This window comes from Bos mutus, chromosome 2 (assembly GCF_027580195.1).
Source record: "Bos mutus isolate GX-2022 chromosome 2, NWIPB_WYAK_1.1, whole genome shotgun sequence".
NCBI lineage: Eukaryota > Metazoa > Chordata > Mammalia > Artiodactyla > Bovidae > Bos > Bos mutus.
In genome coordinates, this window is record NC_091618.1 from 117,911,037 (window position 1) to 117,926,389 (window position 15,353).

General features: G+C 38.3%; 1 protein-coding gene across 1 annotated transcript in view; it reads right to left on the reverse strand.

The window, feature by feature from the left end:
• Positions 1-12,750, reverse strand: part of TTN (titin) — a 276,220-nt gene extending 263,470 nt beyond the window's left edge. Inside the window, 8 exon segments of the mRNA XM_070359061.1 lie at positions 72-224; positions 781-1,096; positions 5,181-5,425; positions 5,520-5,605; positions 6,066-6,353; positions 7,785-7,988; positions 10,240-10,343; positions 12,528-12,750. Of these exon segments, the coding sequence (XP_070215162.1) occupies positions 72-224; positions 781-1,096; positions 5,181-5,425; positions 5,520-5,605; positions 6,066-6,353; positions 7,785-7,988; positions 10,240-10,330 (1,383 nt within the window). The 5' untranslated portion in view covers positions 10,331-10,343; positions 12,528-12,750.
• Positions 12,751-15,353: the final 2,603 nt, after the last annotated feature.

The following is a 15,353-nucleotide window of genomic DNA, read 5'->3' on the forward strand; positions in this document are numbered from 1 at the left end:
AAACAGTCTGAACCCTGGTTCAGCCTGGGAAATCTGCACACAGAGCTCGGTCTGCGCGGCCGCACGCCCACCTGTTCGTGAGCAGGTTGGATGTGCACGGCAGTCGTGGTTGTCCTCTGAGCAGTCTGCTCTACAGCGCTGATAACTGGTTCTCTCACTCTGGCCATATCAACAGCAGCAACAACGGTGGCCACAGCTGCACTTTTGTCAGCTTCTTGTTTCACCTGGATGGGCAATGAGCAAGCATATTACCTTCTGAAATGACATGCCTAGTAGAAACTGCAAAACACAGTGGAAACGAAGTCATCAAGAGTAAAACAGACACGTGCATGAGCACCTATCACCGTGAAGAGAGATACGGTATGTATTGCTAAACTCTACATTTATAAACATCTCATAGAACACAGCTTTTGTGGAGCTTCCCAGGTGTCTCTCGTGGTAAAGTGCCCGCCGAGAACTGGGTTCGATCCCTGGGTCGGGATGATTCCCTGGAGGAGGGCATGCTGACCCACTCCAGTATTCTTGCCTGAAGAATCCCATGGACAGAGGAGCCTGGCGGGCTACAGACCATAGGGACGCAAAGGGTCAGACACAACTGAAGTGACTGAGCATGCATGCACGCACAGCAATTTCACAGAGTATAAGCCACATTTGGTTTTCACTTTCTGTTGTATTCTTATGTTCGTATGCATCTTCCTTCAACCTATACAGACTGTTTCATGGCAGGATTCTGGTGGGAGAAAGCAGAACAGGAAAGGAAGGAGGAAGCTTCAGCAGTACCTCTGCAGCCCCAGCGGCGGCAGCTCCTGCTGCGAAGGTAGTGCTGGCGGCGGCGCCTGCAGCTCCGCTGATGGTCACTTGCTCCTGGATGCCGTATCTCCCTTCCCATCTCTCCTCTGTCCTGATCTGAGTAGCACTGGTCACCATGGTCTCTCTCATCTCAGCCTCAGATGAAGCCACGTAGCCCTCTTGCTTCCAAGGGGGGGGCACTTCAGGGCCTGGGGGCATGGTGGGTGTCTGAGCCTTCCGGACGAGTAAGGGAGACTTGACGGATCTGATGGGGGATGTGGAGATCCTCCCCGCCGGAGACACGGACCTGAAAGTCAAATGGCAGAGGTCAAAGAGTGTCAAGGCAAGGAACTACTCTCTGGGTCATTAGATTTGAATGAAGGAAGAACAATCTGGAAGTGTTTAAGGCAGGGTTTTAAAATCCATGGCTCCGCATTGAGCCATGTATGGATCTTAACCTACACAGAGACAAGTACTGTACTTGAAAGTAATTTGTTTTCAAATTTCAGTCAGCCTTATTCTCATCTGCTGTAATTCTGTATGAGAATCAGATTTAATCCTCAAGAATTCCGTGCCCTGCCCTACCATTTCATGTTTAGAAAAGTCAAGACAGCAGAAGGTCTTTCCTCAAAATACGGTTAAAGAAAGGGCACTGGGAATATGGTAACATAACTCTAAATTTCTCTGTACTCCCAATTCTGGGGGGCAAGGGGATGTCAAACAGGTGTTGAAGGAAGCAAGATTTCTGTAATCAACGTGCTTGTGCAACTTGAGGTTAAAACACGATAAACCTTTCTCATTTTCTTGTAAGACTTCCCACAGCCTTCATCATGCCCCTCATGTCCTTGTGAATTGCAAGGCTTTCACATTAGTCATTTTGCAGAATTCTAGGGCTATAGCTGTGCTTTGGAAACTGTTCTGGTCCAAGTGTGGTGCACTGCTGTCTTAAATATCTTCTGTATTTGTTCACCCTCACATCCTCATTGTATTGTACTCTGAACTTCTTTTGAATATCCTTATAGTGGATAATTTGAAACCTATGGATTCCATAATTCCAAGGTGGCTCAGTGGTAAAGAATCCGTCTGCCAATTCAGGAGACTCGGGTTCAATCCCTGGGTTGAGAAGATCCCCTGGAAAAGGAAATGGCAACCCATTCCAGTATTCTTGCCTGAGAAATCTCACGGACAGAGGAGCCTGGCTGGGGTCGCATAGAGTCAGACACGACTTAGTGACTAAAGTAAGGATTATATAGTTTTTGGTTAAACTGATAGTTTCTTCCAAAACAGTTTTCATCATTTTTTATTTGTGTTCAAATGCAACAGCATCAGCTCAAGAATCTGGGTACTGAATAAATCTATCTACAGTCAAAATAAGAGACAGCTTCTAATTGACAATAATAATTCCAGGCATCAGTCAACTATTTTAAGATGAAATTTTTCATAATTTAATTTTTAATTGATAGGGTTTAATATACTTTTCCCTCTAGGTGGCAGTATTGCCTTATCATTGCATTTAACTACTTCTGCATACAGGAAAAATGTTTATAAATGTATTCTGACATTACATAGGGTATTTAACTTATATAAATCATAAATAAAACAATTATTATAATTAAGACTCAAGGTACAGTTGATATATACTCTAAATTGTAGAGTAAATTAATAGTACATTACAATATTGATGAGTTTCATGAAGAAATGCTTAATCATTTTCTTGAAGAAGGGTTTTTTGGGTGAAAATCAATTTACATTTTATAAATGGAGTTGTAATCAACAAAAGGGAGATGTAGGGGAACATGTCTCTATTTTGAAAGTGACTGCCTTTGAACATAACAAAGACCAGTTTAGAATAATGTAGGGTTTACACTAATTGAAGAAAAGCAAAGTGACATGTATTTCCAATTTTCGACCTATGTCTTGTTCTTGCTGTCCTAGTAAAATGGGTCTAATTCAAATAGACTTAAAGACATGATTAGCATGACATGAATGATTAGCAGCAGGTTGCAGGTAAGCCTGTAACTGTGAAAATCAACGTAATTTGAGTCATTATAGGAAAGTGCTTATTTCTGCTCTTACAAAAAATAATCATCTGGTCACAGCGAGATATAATGCACCTTATTCAGTGAAATATGTTTGCCTTACTTTACAACAAAAATCAAGATTCAGGAAATTGTCCATCCTGTATAACTGTTATTTTCTCCAGAAATTGACATTTTAATTTCTTAATCATTTTAAAGTAAATTTGGGGGGCTAAATAATTGGAATTGCTATTAATGAATTCTCAGTACTTCTAAGACAGTCAAAACGCTCCACAGAATCAGGGAAACTCTGTAATTCTAAATGACTCTTGGGCTTGGATTAAATATATGGTGAGGTTGTTATCTCCTTCAGCAATCACATTTGGCCTGTCTTGTGATTTTGTGGTGTGCAAACTTGGAGTTAGCCTGAAACAGAACACTTTTAAAACTTGATAGCCAGACCCATTTTAAAAACTGAGCTTTTTGGCCAAGGCTTCACATTAGTATTTATCAGTATCTTTAATTTTTAAAGTGGGCACTATAATAAAGACTGGAAAATATCTAGCATTTCCCATATATTTGCTGGACATTGACATTGCCTCTGGTATGAAATACTTGTTATTTTCCACTTTTTTCATTTGTGTTGCTTGTTTTTCCTTTAATAATTAGTTTGTGGAAGTTCTTGATACATCTGATATATTAGAGCTTTGCCATGAAATGTTGCAAATATTTCTCCCAAGATCTACTGTTTGTATTTGCTTATTTCTTATGGGGTCTTAGCCAGCATCAACATGTTCAGTTGTGTAGGTTATGCATGGTTTCTAGACTTGTACCGTTCACACTGAAGGCCTTGTATGTTTGCTTTAAATATTTTATGGCAGAGGCAATGACATATCTTGAGGAAGAGGCATCCTTAAATTTTTTTTAACAAATGTGCTATTTGGTGTAGCAATGATTTTGCTTTTGCCATATACAAATTTTTGTTTTTATGTAGTTGAATCTGTAAATCTATTTTTAAAAGCTCTGCCCAACAAATGTTTTCTCAAATTTTCTCCTCATTTTTTCTTGTTTTTTTAATTTTTTAAAAATTTAGCTCTGTGGTCAACATGAAACTTATTTTGTAAATGGTGAGAGATACAGGTTTACATTTGTTTTCTCCCAAATGGATAGCTAATTAGGCCAGCATTATTGTACAAAATATTCTTTTCCCCACTGAACTGAAAAGTCACTTGGATTAAAAATTGAATGTCCTGGGTACCTGGATTAATTTGTGGATCCTCTGTTCTGCTTCCCCATGTACATTCTATTTACCAATATCACACTTTTTGATGACAGTAACGTCACAATAAGTTTGAATATTTTTTGAATCAACTATTAACTTATTCTTTTAAAATTTTTCTTGGCAGGGGAACTTTCTCTACATTTAAAAAAATTTTAATTGGTCAAGAAACACTGTTTTTTTTTTATAAAAATAAAACACACAAACTTCCCCCTTTTACTAGTTTATAATATTTAAAAAAAAAAAAAAAAAAAAAACCTCAGCATGTTAAGCTAAACCTCAAAAGTTCAAATTTGCTATGGATAGTTTACACTTGCTGATATAGTTTCTGAGTTCTGATGATACATGCTTACTTTCTAAAATATCTCCATATTAACTAAGCAAAGAAATCCAGCTTATATTCTGGATAAAATAACATAAGCACATGCAAAATATTTAGAGGGTTTTACTTACTATTAGAGCATAAGAACATTTGTATAACTCCTATTTAGAAGATTCCTTCAACTAATTATCTCATTGAACCCTCACATCTTGAAATCATTCTTCCTATGATTCTCTATAATTTACAAATGACATGACTAAGACCTTAAGCAGTTTAACTACTTTAAACTTCTTTAACTTCTGGTCACCTATTTAAAAAATTAGGGGTGATACTTCTTAGAGGTTGCTATGATTATTTGATGAGATAATATACACAGAGTGCAATCGAATGTCTGACAGAGAAACTGGTCAATATATATTAATATTTTATTATTACAATTATTCTGTAAGTCACATTTTAGCCAGTGATCAAGAAGACTGAACCCAGGGCTTCCAACCTTAAATTCTGTGCTCTTCTCATCTCACTGTGCATTCTCTTAGCTCCTACAGCAGATATTGAATGGCATACAAATAAGATTGTAGAATTACAGCTTATAAAGTTTTCCAATTTACCCATGGACAGTAAAGATTTGTGAAAATCATAAACGATATCTTTTTGGTTTAACTCTTTTTATCACACACAACATTCCTTATTCCTTCCTTTTACATCTCTTCTTATCAGATTAAACCTAATTAAAATGCATAATGACCTGATCTCTCTTAAAAAGCTTTACCTGACAGGAGATGGAGTCGGTGCCCGCACATGTCTGACAGGGGAAGGGGAGTGTCTTATCGGCGATGGGGACTGCTGTCGAGCCAACTGTGCTTTGGCAGCAATGGATGGTGGTGTGGGAGACCTTGATTTTGGTTTAGGAGGTATCCTGGGAGGTGTTTTATGTGGCAGCTGTTGCCCAGCGGCACCATCTATGACCATCTCAACTGCTGCAATTGATCTGGCATCAAAGTGGGCCTCAATCTTCTGCAAAGAGAAAAACAAAGACCATGGTGAGGAGAAATAGTTGGCGAAGCAACAATTTAAAAGGCAGTATATATAGTATATATTTCAAGAAAACCTTTTCAATTCGAGTTTGTCGTGTTTCTGAAATCTGAGCAGTCGAAACAATTGTCTTTGTCCTTTTAGCGGGTACTACTTCTTCACCTGTAGGAAGGGAAAGACAAATATTTAGGAGGGAGCACAAGGACCCAGTTTTAAAGGGGTTATGTTAATTCTGACTACAAAGTCAATAGGATTTTCTAGGTATCCCAATGGGGAAAATTGCAGTAAGATTTTGATTTTGTATAAATAGAAATTAGGTTTAAACAATGAAAATATTTATTATTAGAGTTTACTTAGAATCCTTTTGAAAAATTTCATTATTTGCCAATAATTTGAAAATGTAGATGACTTAACTGAAAAACTTTCCAATTTCTAGTGGTGGTAAAAATTACAGATTGCTTCAATGATTCTAAACTCTTCCTTTTCATGGGTATTGAAAAGCCAGCTTTGATTTCACCTCACAGTATTCCATGACCTCAGGGGGATGCAGGTGGACCCCTGGTCCCACTCGGTCCTAAATGTCCCCTCTCCCGCCTCCTGTTCCTTGACCTCCGGGGCATACCTTGAACCAGTAATTCGGCAGTGGAAGTAGCTCTTCCAACGCTATTGGTTGCATTTACTGAATAGGTGCCAGAGTCTTCTGGGTATGCTTCTGCAATCAGTAAGCTGTAGAGTTCGCCTTCTTGTGAAATTTGAAAATCAAGGGAGCTCTGGATTTCGGCTCCGTCCCGGTAGAACTTCACCACAGGTGTAGGGATTCCAGTCACTCTCACTTGGAGTCGCACTTGGCTTCCTTGTCTCACAGTCATGCTCTGCAGCCGTTGAGTGAAGTTGGGTGGCGCTGTCTCCGCTGCAGCAGAAGGGTAGAAAATCAGGACCAGTGCCAGTGGGGGTACTCCCAACAAGCTATTTTTAAGTAATCACAGCTTTGTTTCCGAAACCAGGTCATGACTCGCTGACTCAAACATCCTTGACTGTCCTTGAGCCCAGCTCATCCATCAGATGATCGCAAGCGTGGAGCCAGGAGGTGGCAGAGGGCACCCACCACCATAGTTTATTGTTTTGTTTAGCTGTTCTAGGTCACCACATTTTAAAAATGTTATCATGTTATTATATTTTTAGAGAATTTTTCCACCAGTTACTCCCAACTTCACATCTAGCACTTTTTAATATGTTAAGGTAACTTTACATATTTCAGTAGGTTGCATTAAAATAAATTCCAATGGTTGGTTTGCTGGATATACCTATAACTTACAGAATCATTACATTTTAATTTAAACATAAAATCCTAAATTGGTTCCAACTTAATCAATATTCAAATAACTCAAATATTTACTTGCATTTAAAATGTTAATCCAAACAATGACATGCTTTAATGTTAGTTATGCTACAGAAAGTGGATTTTTAAAATTATGTTGGAAGTTTTTAATAAAATAAATGTGAATGGTGAGTGGGATTAATTTTGATATGTTTTTGAGTAATAAACAATAGCAGATGCTGTCAACCTTGTGCATTGTCCCTTCTGAATTTTCTGGATAAAAGTTAAAGTTCATACCTGATGTTCCTTCTGTTTTGGTCAATGATAGCCTATACTTAAACAGTGCTAAATACATAGTTTATTGGATAAACATATGTAATGTTATGCAGTTCATGAAAGATATTGTTCTGTAACATGTAAAGTAGTGTGATGTTCTGTGTATTAATATCTTACAAAATAAAGGATGGAGAAAAATGACAGAGGCCATAAAGATTGGGTGGTAACTTTTATGGGGAAACTGTGTCATGCACTTGAATCATAAATTTGCCCTTTTTCTATGCTTACAGTGCAATTTTTTTTAGAAATACAAAGTAAATGAAGAATTATTAAACACCATAGCCTAGAGTAGTACTTCTTAAATGGGTAGTCTGTGGACCACTAGCGTCAGAATCATAGGTGCCTGTTAAAGTGGGAATTCTTGGAGATACGCATATTTCCTTAGTAGGTGCGTACACAAGGCTCCAAGCCTTTCTACTTGCTCAGAAACACAATTTTTAACATGTCCTTAGTCTACTTTTAGGTGCTTGATACATGCATAAAGGAAGTCGTTCTCAGCCACTTTTTGAGGAAACTTACATTCCACAAGACAAACAACTTTGCTGTCAATGCAGTGTCCGGGGAGCCCTGCTCTGGATTCCAGCTGCTTGTGCTCACTAGTTCTTGGTGGACAACCCCCACCCCAGGTCCTGGAGAGGCCTTCTGGGCGGCGTGTTTCAGGGGATGGGCAGGGCCCCTCCCGCCTACCTGTCACGAGAAGCTCAGCAGTACTAGTCGCTTGTCCAGATCCATTGGTGGCTCTCAGGGAGTATCGTCCACTGTTGGCTTTTGTCACGGCGGGGATCGTCAGTTTAGCGCGGCCATCGCTAAAGGAGATCTGCACGCCGGGCAGAGTGGAAGTAGAAATCACCTGGCCATCCCTAAACCAGCTCACCTCAGGAACTGGGAAACCTAGGAAACAAAGAATTCATCTTTATGTCTGGGGCACTGCCAAGCCCTCCATTCTGTCCAGTTATGTCCACTCCCTTATCTTAAACCACAAAAGCGATCCAGAGTGTTATGCTATTCCATGACAGTGAAAATTTGACAGCTGTGTGAGAAAAGTACAAAGTTGCAGACCATTAGGAAGGTCTGTGGGTTCACATAGAGGCCAGCACCTTCATTTTACAGGGGAGGAAACTGAAGCCAAAAAAATCTCAATAATACTTTCAAGGTCCCCCAGCGGGCAGTGGCACACAGAGGGCTAGAACTGCCATCACCTGCCCTCCTGCCCAGGGGTCTATCTAAGACAATTTAATAGACATCATTAAAATCATAAAAGAGATTTATTAAAGTGAAGAGCCAAGGAAATTCTGAGAAAAACAGTGACTGCTGTCCTCTTCAAAAACAAATAAGAACAAAAGCAGCAAAGGGATCTGAAAGTTCAGCCTAACAGGCACAAGAGGACACGCTCATCTCTTTACCTCCTCTTTGGTTACGGGGACACAGTCTGCCTGACGTCTCCTGCCTTTCAAACACACTTCAGTAAAAATGCCATGCTCATACAGTAAGAGGCTAAGCTGAACCCAGTCTTTCAGAACAACATGGATACTTGGAGTCACAGGTAGAAAAGTACAGTTCTCTTTACCCACCATGGATCGTGGCACTAGGGACTAAATGTATGCGGCTGGATGTTTTAAATACACTAAAATTCAGCATTCAGAAACATGAGGCAAATTCAGAGCATGGTTTATTCTGCCTTTGGCATGAAGGTGGATGATCTCTTTCAACTGAGGAAGTGAAGATGAGCAAGAGAAACTGTATCTTGTTGTCTTTACATTAGTCAATCTCCCACTGTGGCCGAGTGAATAGTTTATTTGACGAATTCATAGGTGTCAAATATTTTCAGTGGTGTTTTCCTAAGAATTTTACTAGCATAAAGTGTGAAGGAACAAGAAGCTTGTGAGGAAGCCAGATTCCATTACTCCACAAGCAGGTGAACTTCCCAGTAAAGCTACATGTGATCTGCTTGTTCAAGAGTTACTGAGTGTTACAAGATGAATAAGTAAATTATTTGGAAGTCAGTCAGAGTTTGTCATGTATGAGAAGAATTGAATGGGTCTCTATATACATATACAATAGAAACTGAAGAATGATTATGATATTTATGTCAAATCATATGATATGTCAAAATATCACATATGGTATTTGTGTACTATAAAAGTGTTACCCAGTTAAGAATAAGATTGGCACATAAAATAGAAAACAAAATGTGGAAAGAGAAAGGAAAAGGAAATCTTATTTTATATCTTTATTATAAGCCATAAAGTTAAAAAAAAAAAAGAGGAACCATGTACCATGGAGGTGCATCAAGCATCTCCAACTTTTAATTCATATAATCTTACATAACCAATTATATTACAAAAGGAGAAAATGTGGATTAAATAATTTTCAGATTATTTACAATATGGTTCATAGACTACCACCATTTTGTCACATGATGACAGGTCCCAGAAATCTTCCATTTTCAAAATCATCCTTTAACTGAGTTATAAAGAAAAAAGAGAAGGGGAAAAAATGAGACAAAGGAACTTTCTATTAAATATAATTCTAGGGTTAGTGTTTGTTTCTCTTTAATACGTGAAACGAGTGTCAGATATTATTTTGGAGTTTCATTTCAAAATGACTGGAAACTCTTTTCACTGACTAGAGATTGAGAATACAAGAATGAACTACTTAGGAGTTAGCTCGTCATTGAAAGTTCTGCCTGTGAGAGAAGTCAGTTGTCTTGTGATTTTCCACGTGAAACCACAGAGGCTCAGGCACACGGAACAGTCAGCACCAGGCTGCTCGCCCGGTAGCTCCATGACCAGCCCCTATCAGTCTGGAGTACTTGGCTTCCAGTCTGGCTCTGCAGCTGAATCCAAATATAGAATGACCAAATTTGGTCCTACTCAGAAGCTGGATTCTGACAACAGTTTTAATCCAATGCTAATTATTTTGCTTTGTGGAATTATAAATATGCATAAAACATTTTCTAACCATTATACTGTCAGATTTTGTCAGCACTCTGGGAATGGTATACTCTTATAACGACCCTTCCAGAGAGTTGGACCAATTTCACAAAGTGAAAGCAAGGCTTAGGCTTAATGTTGAGTCCTACAAAAAAGTTAACAGAGAGGAGGCACAGAAGACAGAGGAACATGCGAATGTGTGAGCTTACCACTAATGTGAGCCTCAAAGGTTGCGGTACTACCCTCCAGTACCACAACGCTTTGTAACGGCTGCGTAAACGTCGGTGCTTGAGTTGCCATCTTTTCAGGCACTCTGGAAAGGAAGAGAAAAGAAGTTAGAGGGTCACATCTGAGGGCCATTCTGGAGCTACTCTGTCGACGGCAGAAACACACATTTTCCAAATGGGTTGCTTCTCAGATCATCTGTGGGCCCAGAGTGTTCTCTTTGGTGGCTTCAATTTGGCTTGAGTTGATCTGCAGCTTAACAGAGTAAGCAAGTCTAAGGGGAGATGGAGGAAAAAAATTGAAGAAAGCAGAGCAAGGAATATATGCTAGTGGTCAAAGAGGGCAGTTCAGTCTTATGAAAGGTGGGGAACCTGGGAGAGAGTCAGGAGAAAGGGAAAGCTGGAGGAAACTAGGGATCATGACAAATAAAAGCAAACGTGTGAAAAGTATAAAATGAATTTTTGCATCCCATCAATGTCTGAAGGAATTATTTTTTTTAAATGTCCTTCCTCCCAGTATTTTTCACACACTGTTATTTACAAAGTTGACACAGATTCAGGCATTATGAATTTAAGTAATCCAGGTAAATGTTTGAAATCATAACCAAAACTAAAAGTTTAAACTTTATAATTTCTTTCCTTATTTGAAAAGTTTTGGAAAGCTTTGTCAACTAAGCACAAACCCTCTGTAGACAGCATAAAGTGCTTTTTATTTCTTAATATTTCCTCATATTGTAATTGCTCACTAAATGTTGCTACTGCTGAAGTAAATATTCACAAAGTTTAAACTTAACTGAGCAGGCCAAAATTTATTACAGATCTGAAAAATACTGACTTCTTAATAAAGAACAAATGTCCAGAATGCAAAAATGGAAGGCTGAGTGAAGTGTAGCTGAAGTGAAAGCACCTCTGCTTTTACAGCACAAATATTAAAAAAAAAATCAAAGAAAATAACATGAAACTGGCAGTTAAGTTCTTTTGTTAAGTGCAAGAAAGTATTTTGCCTATTAGTTTTAGATTATGAGAAGCATTTTCTGATGCATAAATACCTTCTTATTCAACGTCACTATTCCACTATTCTGACATAAAAAGCAGATTCTCAGCTGTCAACTGTTTCACTGCTAGTGTTCATACAATTCTGTATTAATTAAAAGCTTATGGAGCAATACTTTTTCTAGTCATAATTACTGTCTTGTAACTTTTTACTTGAGTTAAAAAGAAAATAAAACTAGAATTCTGAGACAATAACATTTATATTTGAAAGATTCTGATAATATCCAAAAGGTTTTTTTTTTTTTTTTAACTGTTGCCAAGAGTTCCTTAGTGTAGCATATTCTCTTTAGGACACAAAAACAATTTTTTGTGGCTCACTTTTTCTGTTTCCAAGTGAGTGCGTCTTCTAAAAATAGCTGTATTCTTGTACCATTTATATACCTATGTATTTATAGGCATTTACAGTTAGTCATCTAATTTCAGGAAGATGAGAAATCAAGGCATAATTTGAAATAAGTCTCTAAAACACTACTTCTTGTCCTTAACATCAAACATTTATTTCATATCATATAATTTGATAATGAGTTAAATTAAAACACATAATGAAATTCTGAGTGTTTTAGAAAACAATTATATAGCTCTTCTTGTTTTCAAAATTTCTAAATATATTGCAATTAACTGGCCTAAAGGGGTCTTCTATTCCCATCATTTAGGTAAATTTGTTGCTTTAGCACTTGGTCTTGAGAGACCTTTGTCTAACTAGGGCTGAAGGTAGGCATATAAAATGTCATGCTCCCAAAATAAACTCTTCAGCAGATGACTGACAGCAGGCAAGTGTTCTGTCACCGCTCTGCAACTGATACCTCAGCAGTGGATTCCCTTAAAAAGTCATCGGGTGTAGCTGATACCACATGCATTTTATCAGAGCTATTCTTGGTGTGTCTCACTTTATCACTGAGTAATATAACCTTGAACATTCTCAACAAAAAAAAGTCCATAAAAGACGCAAACGTTTTACATCATTTCAGACCTCAACTTTTAATACTTTTAGAATTAAATACTTTTAAACAATTTGAATCACTAACTGCTGATATGCTAAAACATTGAACTTTTTAAAAGAAAAGCGTTTACATATTTTAAAACAGAAGTTAAAAGCAGAGTAGATAGCACCAAGTAGTCCGACAAACACCTTCATAGGCATTGAGCACACAAAGATAGTAGGGAACTAGAAACTAACAAGGACGGGCCTCTACGAATAAGAAAGAAAAGATGCTGCTCACCTGATTTCTCAGGAGTGCCCAAAAAGGGTGGGACTAAGCCCAAGGTTGCTTCTGAAACGACGTCCTATTTAGAGTTGGTTTTTTCGACCATCTCCAACATGAATCGGTGAGCCTCTAACTTAAAAACAAAACTACACAGTCAAGACTGTGTAGTTTTGCTTTTCTATGCAATCCCTACACCCGAGGCGAGGCTGGGAATGCACGACTGCTCAAGAGCCAGGGGCGGGTCGGGTCTTATATTTGCCACATCTGCTGACAGCCCCACGTCTCAGGGCAGGGCGCCGCCTGATTGGCCGTCCGAGGAAAGCATGATGGGAGCGGGGCCTATTTGGTAGGGGTGCAGACCACCTGTTCTTCTGATTGGCAGTGCTAAGTTTAGCATCTCCAAAGGGGCTTTACCAAGGAAACAACCGTACTTAAAGAATAACTCTGTTGAGGCCTGGGGAAGAGCCCTTGTCGCCCCTGATACTATCTGAAAATATGAGTCCGAGGAGAATTTTTAACAATAGAAAACACTTGTGGGCAATTATACAAAACAGTTCCAAACCTGAGGGCTCTGCCCTGAGTCAGGTCTGGTGCCTGTTCCCTTCCCCCTTACAATCAACCAAATGGACCTGTCAATCATCACAAGCAGATGAGGGAGTTTATCTCATGCATAAGACTTCACCTTTTTTTTTTTTTTTAAAGAATCAGTGTCTAAAAACCTCAGCAATGAAGAGAGTTAATTTATGCTATCTTCTCCAGAATATATAACTTGTGCTTTGCAGAGTTAGGCCAGTGTTAATGAGCTGTGTGTTACAGCCCTGCAAGAAATAACAGTTGAAAGACAAAATCTGAACCTGGCTTAAGCTTAGCCTGTACAGTGTAATGATTTCTTTTTTCAGATTCCTTTTTTTTCTGGCATTAATATTTACAAATATACATGCACTGATCCTTACTGAGTAGCCAAGTGTTTTGTTTAAATCATCCATAGGTTTCTTTTTCAGGCACATGAAAGCTGCCTTACTAATCTCTGGAGTTTGCTGTTACTAATGGGAAGTAGTTAGGAGATGATATAGTTGCTATTTTAAGACTGAATTTAATTTCAAGCAAGAGATATTTCAAATACAAAAGAGCATACCCAAAGAGCTTTATAATAGTTCAGCTGAGAGATTTGTAAAGCTTCACTAAAAGGGAAGAAAATTGTCTTGTTGATAATAAAAAAGACTTTTCTTAATAAAATAGACTAAAATTTTAAATTTTAAGTTAAGTTTATGTCTGTAATTAAAATGTCCCCTGCTGTGGAAGGCCATGCATTAGATTTTTCAACTTTCTGAGTTGTGATTAACTTATTAACAGGGCTTCCCTGGTGGCTCAGAAAGTAAAGAATCTGTCTGCAATGCAGGAGACCCAGGTTCAGTCTTTGGGCTGGGAAGATCCCCTGGAGAAGGGAATGGCTACCTACTCCAGTGTTCTTATCTGGAGAGTTCCATGGAGAGAGGAGCCTGGCAGTCTACAGTCCACGGGATCACAAAGAGTCACACACGACTGAGTGACTAACACATTTGAACTTATTAACACAAAACAGCACTAAAATATACTGGACAACTTATGTAATATAGTTATATAGACAAGGTGACATATTTAAACATTTGTTTTATTTTCTTAAGCGGTGATATCTATATTGCTGGTATTACTTTTCCCACTATAGATGCTATCTGCCAAAATCCTGTTTGACTGCTTTACTCAGAAACAACTAGTTTCATGTTACATATAATTCCCAATTACAGACTATGTTACAGGAAACTGGCCAGTCATAAAGCAAAGCAAGACCAGAAATGTCATGTGATCTTTCTGATTTGCAGTGTTCACCAGCTGTTATCTGTTTAAAATGTGTTTGTGCACGTGTGTGTATGGTGAGTCTGTGTATGTATATACGCTCTTAGATTCACTTGACCTAATGTGAAGCACGTTAATGTGTTGTTAGGTTTGCTAGAACCGAAATCAAACCACTTTAATTCTTATGGGAATTAGAGGGAGTGAATAAATAGAATCTTGAAGCATATGTCATTTTGACCTGGTGTAAAACTGAGAGTTCAAGAGCGGGGAAAGTGGGCCATATGTATTATAGACATAAGGTCAGGTGTTCTCCAAAGCTGCTTATCTATTCACTGCTGTTGGATGTTTTTAGACTTTGCCGCATTATCAAGATACTTGCCTTTTGGCATGTCCATCCTTATATGACATTCAGAGCTAAGAAGGAAGGAAGAAAAGAAGGAAAGGAAAGGAAGAAGAGACCAGTAGGTAAAGAGCTAGTTTACTACTCTGGCAAGAGGCCATGTTATTGGATTAGTGAAGAACAGTGCACAATACATGGTATTATGGTAAGCATTAGCTTTAAAATGAAATCTTCCATACTTGTAATATAGTAAGCTATCCCAGTGGAAACTAAATACTACTCAGATTGGGGGAGCTTGCTGATGCAGTAAGATCTTAATTTACCACCCTAACAGTGGAGAGGAGTCCCAAAGATAATCCAAAACAGCTGATAATTCAAATATAATGCCTACTTAGTTTTGGAATGCGTGGGGTGATTCGCTTTTTGAACATTATAGTCAAGGTTACTCAATAAATAATTAAGTATATGCTCAGTGCTGAATAATGTGCTAAATTATTATAATTTGGGATTCTATCATTGCTTATTTACTCAACAAACATTGCTTATTGAGTGGTGATTTTTGCCAGGCATTGTGCTAGATGATGGCTAAACAGTGGTGACCAACAAGAAGTCCTGGTTCCTGTACTTTTGGAGATTATGGTCCATATAAACTCTTAATAAATTCTCAG